Source organism: Bufo bufo, chromosome 2 (genome assembly GCF_905171765.1).
Source record: "Bufo bufo chromosome 2, aBufBuf1.1, whole genome shotgun sequence".
NCBI lineage: Eukaryota > Metazoa > Chordata > Amphibia > Anura > Bufonidae > Bufo > Bufo bufo.
In genome coordinates this window covers 734940703-734960576 of record NC_053390.1, presented here as the reverse complement: position 1 = coordinate 734960576, position 19874 = coordinate 734940703, and the positions used below count along the sequence as shown (strand labels likewise).

The 19874-nt window shown below is 43.9% G+C and overlaps 1 protein-coding gene across 1 annotated transcript in view; it reads right to left on the bottom strand.

The window, feature by feature from the left end:
* Positions 1–19874, bottom strand: part of GUF1 (GTP binding elongation factor GUF1) — a 77395-nt gene that overhangs the window by 35392 nt on the left and 22129 nt on the right. Inside the window, exon 7 of the mRNA XM_040418917.1 lies at positions 5577–5660. Coding sequence (XP_040274851.1) covers positions 5577–5660 — 84 coding nt within the window. The remainder of the gene's footprint in view (positions 1–5576; positions 5661–19874) is intronic.

Below are 19874 nucleotides of genomic sequence, written 5' to 3'. Positions count from 1 at the left end.
AAAAAAAAAAAAATCAACATTTTCCACTAACTTGTGACAAAAAATAAAAAATTCTAGGAACTTGCCATGCCCCTCACGGAATACCTTGGGGTGTCTTCTTTCCAAAATGGGGTCACTTGTGGGGTAGTTATACTGCCCTGGCATTTTCCAGGGGCCCTAATGTCTGGTAAGTAGGTAAATGACCTGTGAAATCCGAAAGGTGCTCTTTGGAATGTGGGCCCCTTTGCCCACCTAGGCTGCAAAAAAGTGTCACACATCTGGTATCTCCGTACTCAGGAGAAGGTGGGGAATGTGTTTTGGGGTGTCATTTTACATATACCCATGCTGTGTGAGAGAAATATCTTGGCAAAAGACAACTTTTCCCATTTTTTTTTATACAAAGTTGGCATTTGACCAAGATATTTATCTCACCCAGCATGGGTATATGTAAAATGACACCCCAAAACATATTCCCCAACTTCTGCTGAATACGGAGATACCAGATGTGTGACACTTTTTTGCAGCCTAGGTGGGCAAAGGTGCCCAAATTCCTTTTAGGAGGGCATTTTTAGACATTTGGATACCAGACTTCTTCTCACGCTTTGGGGCCCCTAAAATGCCAGGGCAGTATAAATACCCCACATGTGACCCCATTTTGGAAAGAAGACACCCCAAGGTATTCAATGAGGGGCATGGCGAGTTCATTGAAAAAAAAATATTTTGGCACAAGTTAGCGGAAATTGATTTTTTTGATTTTGTTCTCACAAAGTCTCCCTTTCCGCTAACTTGGGACAAAAATTTCAATCTTTCATGGACTCAATATGCCCCTCAGCGAATACCTTGGGGTGTCTTCTTTCCAAAATGGTGTTATTTGTGGGGTGTTTGTACTGCCCTGGCATTTGAGGGTCTCCGCAATCATTACATGTATGCCCAGCATTAGGAGTTTCTGCTATTCTCCTTATATTGAGCATACGGGTAATGAGATTTTTTTTTTCCGTTCAGCCTCTGGGCTGAAAGAAAAAAATGAACGGCACAGATTTCTTCATTCGCATCGATCAATGTGGATGAAAAAATCTCTGCCAAAAAAAGAAAAAGGAGGGGAAAGGCGTCTGCCAGGACATAGGAGCTCCGCCCAACATCCATACCCACTTCAGCTCGTATGCCCTGGCAAACCAGATTTCTCCATTCACATCAATCGATGTGGATGAATAAATCATTGCCGGGATTTTTTTTTTTATTTATACAAAGTGTTTGCCAAAGTATATGAACACCGCCACCTCCTCAGCTCATATGCCTCGGCAAACGTATCTTTTACTGCAGAGGAGAAATCTCGTCTTGCAGCGCCGCATACACCGACTTGCGTGTAATCTGACAGCAGCGCAATGCTTCTGTCCGAATGCACATCAGTGCTGCAGCTAGTCGATCGGTTGGTCCACCTGAAAGGTAAAAAAAAACAAAACAAAAAAGAAAAAACCAGGCCGCAAAGCAATAACTTTATTAACTGTTGAACAGAACATAGAAACTTTTTTAAAACTTTTTTAACTGAACATTTAACTTTTTTACTTACCGGTATTTTTTTTTTTGTTTAGTTTTTTTTACCTTTTATAGAACAAACCTCTCCTTCCCCATGGGACAATGTGCAAAGCGCAAATCGCCCAAAGATGTGGCGAAGTACGTTATGCACTTTATCCCAGGTGAAAGGAGAGGTTTGCAGCAGCTGTGAGTGAATGGGCCCTAATAGCCCTGTGTGCCTGTCCTGGTGAGATGTGATCCCTATGCTAGGTGTACCTGTGTGTGGTACTTCCGGAAACACTCTCCATAGCATAGGGCAGGGTGGTCAGCACAGTCAGGACAGAAATAGCGGGTGTCACGCCTTATTCCACTCCTGCTACAGACACGACATCTTTTTCGGGGTGACGGTTGGGTTGAGGTACCAGGAACGACACTGGGGAAATGTCGCTCGTGTAGACGGCTAACTACACTGGTGGATGGGGCCACGGAACCTCCTGGGTAAAGGAGGTTCTCGATGATCTCTTCCTGGAATTTGAGGAAGGATCCTGTTCTCCCAGCCTTACTGTAGAGAACAAAACTATTGTACAGCGCCAATTGAATCAAATATACAGACACCTTCTTATACCAGCGTCTGGTTCTGCGGGAAACTAAATACGGAGACAACATCTGGTCATTGAAGTCCACCCCTCCCATGAGCGCATTATAGTCGTGGACACAGAGGGGCTTTTCAATGACACGGGTTGCTCGCTCAATTTGGATTGTCGTGTCTGCATGAATGGAGGAGAGCATGTAAACGTCACGCTTGTCTCTCCATTTCACCGCGAGCAGTTCTTCGTTACACAAGGCAGCCCTCTGCCCCCTTGCAAGACGGGTGGTTACAAGCCGTTGGGGGAAGCCCACGCGACTAGTTCGCGCGGTGCCACAGGCGCAAATCCGTTCTAGAAACAAATGCCTAAAGAGGGCCACACTTGTGTAGAAATTGTCCACATAAAGATGGTACCCCTTGCCGAATAAGGGTGACACCAAGTCCCAGACTGTCTTCCCACTGCTCCCCAGGTAGTCAGGGCAACCGACCGGCTCCAGGGTCTGATCTTTTCCCTCATAGATCCGAAATTTGTGGGTATAGCCTGTGGCCCTTTCACAGAGCTTATACAATTTGACCCCATACCGGGCACGCTTGCTTGGGATGTATTGTTTGAAGCCAAGGCGCCCGGTAAAATGTATTAGGGACTCGTCTACGCAGATGTTTTGCTCAGGGGTATACAAATCTGCAAATTTCAGGTTGAAATGGTCTATGAGGGGCCGAATTTTGTGGAGCCGGTCAAAAGCTGGGTGGCCCCTGGGACGGGAGGTGGTATTGTCGCTAAAATGCAGAAAACGTAGGATGGTCTCAAATCGTGTCCTGGACATAGCAGCAGAGAACATGGGCATGTGATGAATTGGGTGCGTTGACCAATATGACCGCAATTCATGCTTTTTTGTCAGGCCCATGTTGAGGAGAAGGCCCAAAAAAATTTTAGGTTCGGAAACTTGGACTGGTTTCCACCGGAAAGGCTGGGCATAATAGCTTCCCGGGTTAGCGGTTATAAATTGTGTGGCATACTGGTTGGTCTCTGCCACGACTAAGTCCAAGAGCTCCGCAGTCAAGAACAGCTCAAAAAATCCCAGGGCCGAACCGATTTGAGCCGTCTCAACCCGAACTCCAGACTGGGCGGTGAAAGGGGGAACTACTGGTGCGGCTGAAGTTGGTGACTGCCAATCAGGATTTGCCAGCACCTCAGGGACTCTAGGGGCTCTACGGGCCCGTCTTTGCGGTGGCTGCGACGGGGTAACTATTGCACGTGCCACCGTACCAGCTTCAACTGCCCTTCTGGTGCTCGCTACTTCACCAGGTTGTACGGCAGTGCTGGTACTAGGTCCAGGAAGGGCTGCGCTGCTGGTGTATGCCTCACCACGTGATCCGGCAGCGACAGCCCCACTCTGCTGCTCTTGAAGCGGATCCTGCGTAACCTGTGGTCTAGCGACATGGGGCCGGGTACGCCTGGTGCTGCCAGGGACCTCCACCTCCTCGTCCGAACTTTGGGTCAGAGAGCCACTGCTTTCCACAGGTTCATATTCTGACCCGCTAGATTCGTCAGATGAGGGTTCCCACTCCTCATCCGACTGGGTCAGAATCCTGTAGGCCTCTTCAGAAGAATACCCCCTGTTTGACATTTTGGACTACTAAATTTAGGGGTATTCCCTGAGACTACCCAAGAAAAAAAGCAAACCTGTCTTACAAAGGGGAGGCTAGCGAAGTACCGGAGGCTGCTGCGGTTGATAAAAAATATCAAAACTGATTTTTTTATCGCCGCAGTGCGTGTAAAATGAATGTGCAGTGATCAAAAAATATATATTTTTTGTCACTGCGGTGGGGCGGGCGTGGGTGAACGCACGTGTGGGCGACCGATCAGGCCTGATCGGGCAAACACTGCGTTTTGGGTGGAGGGCAAGCTAAGGTGACACTAATACTATTATAGATCTGACCGTGATCAGTTTTGATCACTTACAGATACTATAAAAGTACAAATGCTGATTAGCGATACGCTAAACAGCGAATAAAAGTGACTGCGGTGCGGTGGGGTGGGCGCTAACTGACGCTAACTACCTAACCAAGGGGCCTAAACTATCCCTAAAACCTAACAGCCAATACTAGTGAAAAAAAAAAAGTGACAGTTTACACTGATCACTTTTTTTCCTTTCACTAGTGATTGACAGGGGCGATCAAAGGGGTGATCAAAGGGTTAATTGGGGTGCAGGTGGGTGATCTGGGGCTAAGGTGTAGTGTTGGTGTACTCTCAGTTCAGTCTGCTCCTGTGCTGGATCCAACCGACGAAAAGGACCAGCAGAGAAGCAGAGAAGCCATATAACAGATCATATTTACTAATATGATCTGTTATATGACTTTGGATTGGATTTTTTGAAAATCGCCAGCCTGCCAGCCAATGATCGTTGCTGGCAGGCTGGTGACGAAATACTTCTTTTAATTTTGCCGGCCCGCGATGCGCATGCGCGGGCCGGCTTTGAGCGAAATCTCGCGTCTCGCGAGATGACGCGTATATGCGTGACTCTGCGCAGCGCTGCCACCTCCGGAACGCAATCCTGCGTTAGGCGGTCCGGAGGTGGTTAAAACACACAATATGCTGTTGCCCTGTGCAAATTTTCTATAGGGGAAAATGACATAGAAAACATTAGTGGGAAAACACATTGGGGGTCATTTACAAAGCACACCATCACTTTTTGGTGTAAAAAAAAAAAAAAAAAAAACTCAGTTTTGCAACTTTGACTGTAATGCGCACAAGAATAGGACATGTTCTATCATTTTGCGGACGGCACAGAACAGATGTGTGGATGCTGTCCGCATCTTTTGCGGCCCCACTAAAGTGAATCGATCAGCAAAAAAAATGAGGATCGGATGCAGACCCAAACCATGGTCATGTACATGAGCCCTAATACTGTAAGTTTTAACCACAGGGGGGCTGACTGATACATTTGATATATGGGTCCCCTTCCCTTTATGCCACACACTTGTTTTTCCCCCCTATTAAAATGGCAGGAAACAGTCTTAAAAAGCCTCTACAAAAAGCAATGTTTGTAAGTTTTTTTATAAATTGATTTAAAAGAAGGCAACAACAACAAAAAAAATAGTGTGTTAAAACCACCCTCAGGCCTCATCCACATGACTATTTCATCTGCAAAATAGACATTTTTCTCACAAAAAAAAAAAAAGAGCGCAGCTATGTTTGTCTGAAGAGCCAAGCCAAATTGGGCATGTTCACATGTTCTATAACGGTCAGAACAGCCAAACGGATCTGTAGAAAAATAAATAAAATACAGATGTGTGCATGGCCCCATAGAAATGAATGGGTCTGTCTGCTATCCGCAAAAAATGTGGCTAGCACACAGAAGAATATATGTGTGCATGAAGGCTTTCACATGGCTCAATAGGTGACATGAATGCTGTATCTGAATAGAAGCAGACGAGTCATGCCTATCCAAGTTCCATTTACAGGAATGAAGTACCTTGAGGTATACGGCATACGCACCCTGATGCAGTCGCTGGCGGGAATGTCAAACATCTTTTCAATTTGTTTCTCCACTCTCTCTGGGTCTGCATTCTTCAAGTCAATCTAAACGCAAAAGTATCAGTACAATTCATCAAAGCAACTCAACATCGAACAAAACCTACCGGGGGGAGATTTGTCAAACTGGTGTAAAGTAGAACTGGCTTAGTTTCCCAAAGCAACCAATCAGATTCCACCTTTCATTTTCCAAAGGAGATGTGAAAAATGAAAAGGTGGAATCTAATTGGTTGCTATGGGCAACTAAGCCAGTTCTACTTTACACCAGTTTGGTAAATGACCACCACTGCATACTAAAACTGCTGAGGCTCTGTATACAGAGGGATACTAGAGAGATACACAACTATGCTTTATGCAGTCTACAATATTCCATCATTAATCTCTACAAAACAATATCGATAACTTCTTTAACCCCTTAAGGACCCAGACATTTTTCACCTTTAAGATGACCTTTCACTAGAATAAAAAAATCTAAACTAAGCATACAGACATGGAGAGCGGCACCCAGGGATCTCCCTGCACTTACTGTTATACCTGGGCGCCGCCGAACATATGCAGATACCGGGTGAACGGAGCGGCGCCCAGGTATAACAGTAAGTGCAGGGGGATCCCTGGGCGCCGCCGAACATATGCAGATATCGGGTGAACGGAGCAGCGCCCAGGTATAACAGTAAGTGCAGGGGGATCCCTGGGCGCCGCTCTACATGTCTGTATGCTTAGTTTAGATTTTTTATTCTAGTGAAAGGTCCTCTTTAAGGACCAGGCCATTTTTAGCAAATCTGACCAGTGTCACTTTATGTGGTAATAACTTTAAAACGCTTTTACTTATCCAGGCCTTTTTTATTTATAAAAAAACACATTTACCAAAAATTTTGAAAAATTAGCACATTTCCAAATTTCAATTCCTCTACTTTTATAATAGATAGTAATACCACCGAAAATATTTATTACTTTACATTCCCCATATGTCTACTTCATGTTTGGATTATTTTGTGAATGCAATTTTATTTTTTGGGGATGTTAGAAGGCTTAGAAGCAAATCTTGAAATTTTTGAGAACATTTCCAAAACCCACTTTTTAAAAGGACCAGTTTAGGTCTGAAGTCACTTTGTGAGGCTTACATAATAGAAACCACCCAAAATGACCCCCTTTTAGAAACTACACCCCTCAAGGTATTCAAAACGGATTTTACAAACTTTGTTAACCCTTTAGGTGTTCCACAAGAATTAATGGAAAATGGAGATGAAATTTCAGAATTTCACTTTTTTGGTAGATTTTCAATTTTAATAAATTTTTATCCACTAACAAAGCAAAGGTTAACAGCCAAACAAAACTCAATAGTTATTGCCCTGATTCTGTAGTTTACAGAAATACCCCATATGTGTTTGTAAACTGCTGTACGGGCACACGGCATTGCGCAGAAGGAAAGGAACGCCATATGGTTTTTGGAAGGCAGATTTCAGTGGGATCATTTTAAGCTGCCATGTCACATTTGAAGACCCCCCTGATGCACCCCTAGAGTAGAAACTCCAAATAAAGACCCCATTTTGGAAACTACGGGATAAGGTGGCAGTTTTGTTGGCACTATTTTAGGGTGCATATGACTTTTTGATCGATTGCTATTACACTTTTTGTGATGTAAGGTGACAAAAAAAATAAATAAAAAGGCTTTTTTTTTACACCTTTTTTTTTTGTGTTAGTGTTCACCTGAGGGGTTAGGTCATGTGATATTTTTATAGAGCAGGTTGTTATGGACGTGTCAATACCTAAATATATATATATATATATATATATATATATATAGAAAGAGAAGAAAATCCAGCGGGAGCACCACCAACGATGTGGGTGCAACGTCCGGCACAGGGTAACGGCAATACCCCAAGTATTGTAGAGATGAAAGAAGTCGGACTGCACTCCAAAAAATAGTGAAATACACGGTTTTATTCACCCATAGTCTGGCAAACTTGCGACGTTTCGGCTCACAAGAGCCTTCCTCAAGCATAGAGGTAGTGAAAGTGAGAGCATATAAAAGACATTTCATAAGTGTGAAACCAATCAGATTGAAGTTACAATTAAGTTCCAATTACATACATCTGATACAAAACACAAAGTGCATGTGCATAAAGTGACATGTGTCATATGGTCTATATCCTCAAGACTAACTCATTATATGTGAAAATAATGCCGTTACAGATCATGATAAAAACAGTGATATAATAATGAGTACGGATCAAAGAAATAAAACCTTAGGAAGTCATAGCGCCCACATAGACCATCACGTTCGTTGAGCGTCTCTGTCTCTTCAATGCGCATGTCCAGACACACGTAATCCTAAGAGTCGTGATGCAGAAAATGTGGCGCATGCGTTCTATAGTATCAAACAAACATCGCCATCTTGTTAAAGGGCATATTGCCCTATACATTTATACATTGCACCGATGTGAGCTGTACCAAATATCCCCGAAATAGGGTAAGTAGCCATGGTAGGGATCTCCTACATGTGACAGCAGATGGATCGGGATCCCGCCCCACCGAGAGGGACACCGAACCAAAGGGCCGCCGGTGCCGGACGGGAACACTTCCATGAACCATACCGACACCAATAGCCTGACAGCTGACAATATCGTGGCCGCAGGGAGATCATCCCTAGTAAGATGGAACAGCATCACAACATAAAGATAATCAAAGATCTAGGTCTGCACTATAAAAAATTATAGATCTTGGACTGCGCACAGAAGAGAAAAGATGGTATCCGCTCTGGTCTCCATTGCTTCCAAAAGGATATAGTTCACAGATCCGTATCCAGTACCATGTGTATTAAAATGTTCTAAAAGGCAAAGAGAAAATATATATGTTAATATTTTGTATATATTACATTGCAATTACATATTGATCTTTCACAATCCTCCTGCACTATTATACATATAAGAGAACGATATATCGCACCAAGGGAGAGGGTAAACGAGCCACAAGTCCCAAAACTCTCACCTGAACTCAACATTAAGACCTCTAGGGTACAAGCTATCCAGATTATAGATCCATTGCAGTTCTCTTTTTTTGAGGATTGCTGAGCGATCACCTCCTCTCCTAGGGAGTGTGATCTGATCAACAATCCAACATCTTAGATCCCGTTCCGTATGTTGTAGGGATCCAAAGTGCCTGGCTACTGGTAGATCAGTGCGTTTTTTCCTAATGGAATTTCTATGATTGTTTAGTCTCAACTTTAGTTCTGTTGATGTTTCTCCAACATAGATTAGGTTGCAAGGGCAAGCCAACACATAAATCACGTATGATGACGAACAAGTCAGATGGAATTTAATGGGATATTCTTTGTTAGTGGATGGATGTATAAAGGATCTAGATTTACAGATAAAGCGGCAGTTGACACAGTTGAGGCACGGATAACATCCAAGCCCCAACGGTGCCAATGTCCGCTGTATGCTGACCTTCTCGGGGCCAACATCTGCCCTCACTAAATGATCTTTAATGTTTTTATTTTTTCGATAAGATAGAAGTGGAGGAAGTCTAAATTCGGGTACGTCCTGAATGGACTTACTTAGAATGCTCCAGTTATCCCTCAGAATGCGCCCTATTGCCACGCTGTGATCAGAAAATGTGGACATAAAGGGTATCCTGCGTGTCTTCTGAGGGGCAGGTGGAGCAATCTCTGTATTAGTAAGGAGAATTCTACTTTTTTGTTGATCCAACAGTCGACGGGGGTAGCCCCGTTCTTTGAATTTGTCTGCCATCATCTCCAAAGTGTTTGTAAACTCAATCTGATCTGATACAATGCGCTTAGTACGTAAAAATTGTGAATAAGGTAGATGTTTGACTAAGCTGCGGGGATGATTACTTTCAAACCGCAAGAGTGTATTTCGATCAGTTGACTTGACAAACAGGCCCGTGTGAATGGAGCCATCAATCCATCGAACATTAGTGTCTAGAAATGATAATTGTGTTTTTGAAAAAGACACTGTGTATTGAAGATCTGTATCAATACTATTTAAGTAGGCATGGAAATCGATCAATTGAGGTTCCGTACCTGTCCACAGGAGGAAGACGTCATCTATGTATCGCCACCACCTCAGAACATGCTGAAAGTGGTGGGATACATAGATAAAGTCCTCCTCCATGTGGCGCATGTATATATTGGCGTACGTAGGGGCCACATTCGACCCCATCGCAACGCCACGCTTTTGATTATAGAAAGTGTCTTGGAACAAGAAATAGTTTTTCTCCAAGATCAGTCTCAACATGGTGTTGATAAATTGTTTGGCATTTTGTGTTAAAGGCGACTCATCCAGAAATTTATTGACTGCAGTCATGCCCTTTTCATGTCCTATTGACGTATATAAAGATACAACGTCAAAGGACACTAGAGTGAGGCTCTGCACGTCACTCACATCAGTGTCTCTCAACTGCTGTAAAAATTCACCTGTATCTTTGATGTATGATCTACCAGCTGTCGAGAAGGCCCTTAACAGTTTGTCCAGGAAAATGGCTATTCTACTGAACACTGAATCAGAGCCGGAAACGATGGGGCGGCCGGGGGGGTCCACTAGACTTTTGTGGACTTTGGGCAATATATATATCACCGGAGTGATGGGACAAGGTACCATCAAGTATTCCTTAAGCCCCTCATCGATGATGCCCCCGGCCACCGCATCGGATAGGCTCTGACGAATCATATTCATGATATTAAATTTAGGGTCACCACCGCTAAAGAACTCAAACACAAGTTTGTTATAATATCCAGACGTCTTATCGCAATGAAACTACATATGGCTACATTGGGACAATACTACAAAGAAAAAAAGATCCCGAGAGGAATGCGTTCCAATTTACGTCCAAACCTTTTTCCCAACAATGATTTATTTTGTAAGCGTTTTGAAATGTTATCAAATAGATATTCTCTGGACTATATTTTATTGAATATTGACTTTCTACAGTTGGAAGTGACTTCACTTACCGATGAATTAATTGAAGTGGAACGTGTATTACAGGTGCAATTATCCCCTGACGAATATACATATTTTAAAGATGATGTACAAAATCAGTTGTCTAAAATGCAAATGGAATTGGAGGAGGGTAAAAGGAGTAAATGGATCCGTGATACGGAAGATTACAAGAGAGGTGATATCTACACATGGCAGACAGATCCATCGCATATGTCTTTTAATCAAAATAGTAAAATGAGAAGAAAAAATACACAGTCTGTTACAGATGAAGAAAGGGCTTTTTTAGGAAGCGATCTGGATATCAAGAAAAGAAAAGAACAAGAACCAGAAGGGGAGGCAAAAGGTTCAGAAGACAAAGGAAAACAGCGACAAAACAGAACCAGACTACAGGCGATAAAGGCATCATCCCAGAGACAGAGACCATAGTCTTTAATTTATCTTCAACAGAATTGACTGAAGCTCAACACAGTGTTCTATCTAAGGGACTCACTTTTTGTCCAGGCTCTAAGGTAAATTGGTTCAACATTGAAATGGATTTGAATGATTTTTTTCGTTCTATTAAGTTGAAAATGTTTTTCAAGGGTCGCGTTGCCAATACACAGGTACACTCTAGTGAACTCTCACTTCAAAAAGTGGGTTTAACTAACAAGAGTGCTTTTTATCCAGTTATAGATGAGCCTGCGGTTGAGGCCTATATATCTTCAGTTAAAAGAGACATCAGAGAGCTCAAAACCCGTTCTGGGGAAATAGACAGATTCACCCATCCGAATCTGACTACTGCAGAGATAGAGGCCCTAACTCAACTCAAAAGTAATTCTCGGTTGACGATCAAACCTGCCGACAAGGGCGGAGGGGTGGTGGTACTTGATACATCCAAATATATTAAAGAAATTACACGACAATTGAGCGACACAAATGTATATGGTATATTATATGGTGACCCTAAATTTAATATCATGAATATGATTCGTCAGAGCCTATCCGATGCGGTGGCCGGGGGCATCATCGATGAGGGGCTTAAGGAATACTTGATGGTACCTTGTCCCATCACTCCGGTGATATATATATTGCCCAAAGTCCACAAAAGTCTAGTGGACCCCCCCGGCCGCCCCATCGTTTCCGGCTCTGATTCAGTGTTCAGTAGAATAGCCATTTTCCTGGACAAACTGTTAAGGGCCTTCTCGACAGCTGGTAGATCATACATCAAAGATACAGGTGAATTTTTACAGCAGTTGAGAGACACTGATGTGAGTGACGTGCAGAGCCTCACTCTAGTGTCCTTTGACGTTGTATCTTTATATACGTCAATAGGACATGAAAAGGGCATGACTGCAGTCAATAAATTTCTGGATGAGTCGCCTTTAACACAAAATGCCAAACAATTTATCAACACCATGTTGAGACTGATCTTGGAGAAAAACTATTTCTTGTTCCAAGACACTTTCTATAATCAAAAGCGTGGCGTTGCGATGGGGTCGAATGTGGCCCCTACGTACGCCAATATATACATGCGCCACATGGAGGAGGACTTTATCTATGTATCCCACCACTTTCAGCATGTTCTGAGGTGGTGGCGATACATAGATGACGTCTTCCTCCTGTGGACAGGTACGGAACCTCAATTGATCGATTTCCATGCCTACTTAAATAGTATTGATACAGATCTTCAATACACAGTGTCTTTTTCAAAAACACAATTATCATTTCTAGACACTAATGTTCGATGGATTGATGGCTCCATTCACACGGGCCTGTTTGTCAAGTCAACTGATCGAAATACACTCTTGCGGTTTGAAAGTAATCATCCCCGCAGCTTAGTCAAACATCTACCTTATTCACAATTTTTACGTACTAAGCGCATTGTATCAGATCAGATTGAGTTTACAAACACTTTGGAGATGATGGCAGACAAATTCAAAGAACGGGGCTACCCCCGTCGACTGTTGGATCAACAAAAAAGTAGAACTCTCCTTACTAATACAGAGATTGCTCCACCTGCCCCTCAGAAGACACGCAGGATACCCTTTATGTCCACATTTTCTGATCACAGCGTGGCAATAGGGCGCATTCTGAGGGATAACTGGAGCATTCTAAGTAAGTCCATTCAGGACGTACCCGAATTTAGACTTCCTCCACTTCTATCTTATCGAAAAAATAAAAACATTAAAGATCATTTAGTGAGGGCAGATGTTGGCCCCGAGAAGGTCAGCATACAGCGGACATTGGCACCGTTGGGGCTTGGATGTTATCCGTGCCTCAACTGTGTCAACTGCCGCTTTATCTGTAAATCTAGATCCTTTATACATCCATCCACTAACAAAGAATATCCCATTAAATTCCATCTGACTTGTTCGTCATCATACGTGATTTATGTGTTGGCTTGCCCTTGCAACCTAATCTATGTTGGAGAAACATCAACAGAACTAAAGTTGAGACTAAACAATCATAGAAATTCCATTAGGAAAAAACGCACTGATCTACCAGTAGCCAGGCACTTTGGATCCCTACAACATACGGAACGGGATCTAAGATGTTGGATTGTTGATCAGATCACACTCCCTAGGAGAGGAGGTGATCGCTCAGCAATCCTCAAAAAAAGAGAACTGCAATGGATCTATAATCTGGATAGCTTGTACCCTAGAGGTCTTAATGTTGAGTTCAGGTGAGAGTTTTGGGACTTGTGGCTCGTTTACCCTCTCCCTTGGTGCGATATATCGTTCTCTTATATGTATAATAGTGCAGGAGGATTGTGAAAGATCAATATGTAATTGCAATGTAATATATACAAAATATTAACATATATATTTTCTCTTTGCCTTTTAGAACATTTTAATACACATGGTACTGGATACGGATCTGTGAACTATATCCTTTTGGAAGCAATGGAGACCAGAGCGGATACCATCTTTTCTCTTCTGTGCGCAGTCCAAGATCTATAATTTTTTATAGTGCAGACCTAGATCTTTGATTATCTTTATGTTGTGATGCTGTTCCATCTTACTAGGGATGATCTCCCTGCGGCCACGATATTGTCAGCTGTCAGGCTATTGGTGTCGGTATGGTTCATGGAAGTGTTCCCGTCCGGCACCGGCGGCCCTTTGGTTCGGTGTCCCTCTCGGTGGGGCGGGATCCCGATCCATCTGCTGTCACATGTAGGAGATCCCTACCATGGCTACTTACCCTATTTCGGGGATATTTGGTACAGCTCACATCGGTGCAATGTATAAATGTATAGGGCAATATGCCCTTTAACAAGATGGCGATGTTTGTTTGATACTATAGAACGCATGCGCCACATTTTCTGCATCACGACTCTTAGGATTACGTGTGTCTGGACATGCGCATTGAAGAGACAGAGACGCTCAACGAACGTGATGGTCTATGTGGGCGCTATGACTTCCTAAGGTTTTATTTCTTTGATCCGTACTCATTATTATATCACTGTTTTTATCATGATCTGTAACGGCATTATTTTCACATATAATGAGTTAGTCTTGAGGATATAGACCATATGACACATGTCACTTTATGCACATGCACTTTGTGTTTTGTATCAGATGTATGTAATTGGAACTTAATTGTAACTTCAATCTGATTGGTTTCACACTTATGAAATGTCTTTTATATGCTCTCACTTTCACTACCTCTATGCTTGAGGAAGGCTCTTGTGAGCCGAAACGTCGCAAGTTTGCCAGACTATGGGTGAATAAAACCGTGTATTTCACTATTTTTTGGAGTGCAGTCCGACTTCTTTCATCTCTATATATATATATATATATATATATATATATATACACACACACATACACATACATACATATACACACACACTTTTTTTTAATTTATGTAAGTTGTACACAATAATATCGTTTTTGAAACAAAAAAATAAAAATAAAAAAAATCATGTTTTAGTGTCTCCATAGTCAGAGCCATAGTTTTTTTATTTTTTGGGCGATTGTCTTGGGTAACATCATGACTAAGGATCCGCACCTATAGTGATCCGAAACCGGTCGATTTCTTGCATTGCTGTATGTTGGTTTTTATCTGCACGGGATTAAATAAAGTCTCAAGTATTTTCAGTGAAGCTGGACCATCTTTCTTTTCATTTTGGGATTTGTTGTGTGCCTAAGGTTCAGGGCGAGGTCCGGGCTCCTGGCTTCCTGTGGACGAGCGCGACATTCTCCAGTGTTGTTTCGAAGATTGTCTTAGGTAGGGTATCATTTTTGAGGGATGAGATGACGGTTTGATTGGCACTATTTTGGGGTGCGTATGACTTTTTGATCGCTTGCTATTACACTTTTCACGATTTAAGTTGACAAAAAAATTGCTTTTTCTACACCGTTTTTATTTTTTACGGTATTCACCTGAGGGGTTAGGTCATGTGGTATTTTTATAGAGCAGGTTGTTACGGATGTGGCGATACCTAATATGTCTACTTTTTTTTACATTTAACACGATAAGCATTTTGAAACAAAAAAAAATAAATTATGTTTTAGTGTCTCCATAGTTTTCTTGTCTTAGGCAAGGGCTTATTTTTTGCGGGATGAGGTGATGATTAGATTGGTACTATTTTGGGGGGCATACGCCTTTTTGATTGCTTGGTGTTGCACTTTTAGTGATGTAAGGTGACAAAAAATAAAAGTTTTTTTTAGCATAGATTTTATTTAAATTTTTTTGGACGGTGTTCACCTGAGTGGTTAGGTTATGTGATATTTTTATAGAGCCGGTCGATACAGACGTGTCGATACCGAATATGTCTACTTTTCTTCTTTTCCCTATATTTGACTTTTTTTTTTACTTTATTTTGGGAAAAGGGCTTTTTCATTTTATTCTTTGTCCCACTATGGGAAAGGGTCTGATCCCTGTTTCAATACAGCACAATACATCTGTATTGTGCTGTATTGAACTATCAGTTGCCTAGGAGACCCAGCCCTGAGGCTGGATCTCCTGGGCTTCAGTAGCTGGCAGTGCCTGTTCAAGGCATCGGGGCTGCCATAGCAACCCTTGGTTCCCCGTCACCGCAGCACAGAGACCTGATTGGGATGCACAAGCTGCCGCAAACCCCCTGTATGCTGCGGTCAGCGTGACCGCGGCATACAGGGGGTTAATCCGCCGTCATCTGCGTTTTTGCCGATGCTGGCAGATAAAGCAGGGGCCTGGCTGTCAGTATCAGCCAGGCCCCTGCTGCTGATCGCGGCAGCAGTTGTGTGGCAGCGCGTTAACCCTAGGACGAGAATGCTCGTCCTAGTGAGTTAGGTACCTGCAAGTTAGGACGAGCATCCTCATCCAAGGTCCTGAACGTGTTAATCCCAGTTCCAAGTGTGTGTTGGTGTTGTTCTTTGTTACTTACATACTTGAGTAAAACTTATCCGCAGTTTCAGAGACACACTGAAAACTACATTTACTAAAAGGTCGAGCTCTTCCTCACCGTGTAGCCTGCACCCAGGGCGGCGTAAGGGGGGCAAACTGAGCAATTGCCCAAGGCCCCCATTGTCTAAGGGGCCCCCTGCTTCAGTGCTGCTGTTAAGCTGAACATCCGAGGAAGCAAACGGGCAGACAGCTGAACAGCTGCACTTTACAATGCAGTGTAAGCATATGTCCCAATCGTCCCGGATTCAGTGGGACAGTCCCGTTTTTTTGCCGCTGTCCTGCCATCCGGGGCGGCTGCCTGCATGTTGATAAGCTGGGCCATGCACGCGGTGTCCTGCCTCTCACTCACTGTACGATGCTGAGTCCTTGGCCACGCTGCGGAGCAGGGATAGAGAGATAGAGAGAGAGACTGAGCTTTTACTATTAGCCAAAGAGCGAGTCTCAGCCATCATCACTCTACTCCCATGATGTCCCATTTACTTATAATTAGGACGCGCTGTAAGATTTAGCATGGACAGTACTTGTAGTACTTGTCCATGCTAAATCCTTAGAGCATGTCCTTAGTAGGTGTTGTCAGTAGTTACTGCCACTCAGCACTGTTGTCACCACCAAGTGTCGCTGAAGACCCACCTTTAGGGTCCAGTCACACATTGCGGGTTGCAAAAGATGCGAACCGCAACCCTTGTCAGTGTTCCTGTACAGAGAGAGCCCATAAAAAAAAAAATCAATATGAGCGGTTACTGGGTTTTCACCGCTGTCCAAGGCGGCTGCCTGCATGGCCAGCTTATGATAAGCCGGGCCATGCAGGCAGTGTTGTGCCCCACTCACTATGCGGTGCTGAGACAATGGATGGAGCAGACTGCGGCGGTGAGCCTGCCCCATACACAGCAGGTGCTGGCTGTATCAAACAGCAGATGCCCGACTGCAATGATGGAGAACGGCAATGACACCAAACCCCGTAATTAAGGCCCCATTCCATGCCCGTATTGTGGACCACAATTTGCAGGCACCTGCTGTGTTTGCACCATATCACGGATGCAGACCCATTCACTTGAGTGGGTCCACATTCTGAAAGATACAGTGTGGAGGAACAGAAACCCATGGAAGGCAGGGTGTGAATTGCTGTCAGTGGGTGGGGAAATGGGTGTGTACAAGGGGCGTGGTCTAAAAAAAAAAATGTTTGCGTTGCACTTTGTGCGCCACTACTTTTGTCCCTCTTATCCTTTTTGGAAAGTTGGGAGGTATGGTGTAAGGTCCCCTCCCTCACATATAAATCATTACCCTAGTGCTGACAGGACCTGCGATAGTGTCAGATGCAGGAGGCGGAGCTCAGCAGAGAAGAGGGGATGAAGGACCTGCGATGACCTCACCATCATGTGACCAGAACAGGAGGTGCAGCTTAGCAGTGCAGTATAGTAATGAAGAAGAAGACGACCAGCCATGCATGTGAAGAAGTATGGATTCAATGTAAGTGCCAGGAAAATGCTGGGAGTTGTAGTCCTTTCCTCTTATACCTCCTGTTATGTAATATCAGAGCACATTACAAGAGGAGGTATGAGGAGAGGACTACAACTCCAGCATGTCCAGCTTGTTATGTAATAGAGTACATTACGAGAGGAGGTATAAGAGGAATAAGAGGAGAGGACTACAACTCTCAGGATGTCCAGGCCATTATTATATAATATCAGGGTACATTACAACACCCTGGATATCCTGGGAGTTGTATACCTCCTCTTATAATGTACTCTGATATTACATAATAATGGCTTGGACATGCTAGGAGTTGTAGTCCCATCCTCTTATCTGTCCCCCTGTAATGTGCTCTGATATTAAATAACAATGGCTTAGACATGCTGGGAGTTTTAGTCCTCTCCTGTTATACCTACTGCAGTTATGTGCTCTGAATTAGGGCCGGGACGATGGATAGGGGAGGGTAGTCATCCGCCTAGGGTGCCACTTCGCTACCCATAAAGGGAGGCGCATTCATGGCGGTCCAACTTCACAAGCCTCAGGCCGCTAGGCCTCAAGCCTGTGAGGAAAGAAACCGCAATGACATCACTGCAACCTCCTGCTCTGGGTCTCGCGTAATGACATCATCACACGCGACCCAAAGCAGGAGTGGTGATGTCATTGGGACCGCATGCCTCAGGACGCAGCAACACAAGCCACAGATAAAACTGTGGTCTGCATCGCAGACAGCGGCGAGGGGGACAGGAGGTAGGCGGTGTTTGTTAGGATAGGTCATCAATATTAGATCGGCAGGGGTCTCACACCCGACACTCCCGTCGATCAGCTGTTTGAGGAGACGGCATGCGCTGTGCACACGTGTCGATCCCTTCTCTCTTCCTGCTCTGCTGCTGTATGTCTATGGGACAGCAGCAGTAAACAGCACACGCCGTCTCCTCAAACGGCTGATCAGCGGGGTGTCGGACATCGGACTGTGTTTTTTAGCACATTACTAAAAGATGTGGGCCCCCTATTGATTTTGCCCAGAGCCACATTTTGTTTAAAACCAGCCCTGCCTGCTCCGCTCCATATTAACCTCCTAACAATCACATTAAAATTGGAAAAACCTTCCCAAAAATGCCACTTTTTTATTTTAGATTTTTAATATGTGTCTTGTTGGTGCACAACTCAGGGGACACTAATGCATTTCTAACCCCTTAGTGACATAATATTCCCCCCTCTGTGTTCCAGCTCCTTTAGCTGCTCATATCTCTGGTTTGGTAGCTGCTTTCTAAGCTTTCAACAATACCAGAATTACATCATTATCTTCACAACATGGAAAGATATCACTGATAGAAATGGGATGCAGTTAATGCAGCTGAAAGTGAAAGTAAAAGCAGGTTTTACCCACGATTATCCCTGACTCGATTTCTAACAGTGATATCTCCTGTTTAGCTGTCAAACAATGCCAGTGTCATAATTCTAGCTGCTACCAATCAAGACATATCAGCAGGTAAAGCAGCCAACCCCACCCTTCAACTTCTGCCCGAGCTCAGCTCCGGCAGAACAGTTAGGTTGTTAATAAAAGTATTTTGCTGCTAACTGGTCATGCATTGAAGCTACTGCAGTGTAAGCTCAGTAACTCTGCCCCAAGTCATGCAGTACATTAAGGCTACGATCACATTTCTGGCATGACTAATCCAGCATAATTGCCAAAACCCGGCATTTATGCAGGAAAGGGGCCAGATCACTGCTGGACCCCATTATAGTCCATGCGAATCTGGCCAAATGAGGTAGGCTGCTTTCTGCCAGAACAGCCTACTGGATCCACTGCCGCTGATGTGAAGGTACCCCAAGTGACTTTAGCATACAGCTGACACTCTGCTGTAATGGCTTGGATCAGCGATAATTACGACTCCCAACTGCTTACAACTTAGATTCTGCAGTCAATAGCAACCACTGCCACTGTCACCCTCCATTGGCAACAAGCAATGCGATTATGGGGTGCTGATAGGTTGTCATGGCAGTGGGGGGGGGGGGGCTTATTGAATTCATAAAGTAGTACACAGTGTTTGAATGCCCAGGATGCTGTAATCACAGGACAGAAATGTATCTGCCCATGCACTTAACATCAGCAGGGAGGAATTAAAGGGAACCTGTCACCGGGATTTTGTGTATAGAGCTAAGGACATGGGTTGCTAGATGGCCGCTAGCACATCCGCAATACCCAGTCCCCATAGCTCTGTGTGCTTTTATTGTGTAAAAAAAACGATTTGATACATATGCAAATTAACCTGAGAGGAGTCCTATCCCTGAGATGAGTCCAGCGTGAAGGAGCCCAGCACCACATCCTCAGAATCTCCTCCTTGCTCCCCATCAGAAAGCTAGAGCACCGTAATCTTGCGATGCGTGAGCTAGTGCATGCACAGTGTCGTCATAGTGTTCCTTCGCTGTGCTGGCATTAGCCTCAGGGAACGAACTCTGCATG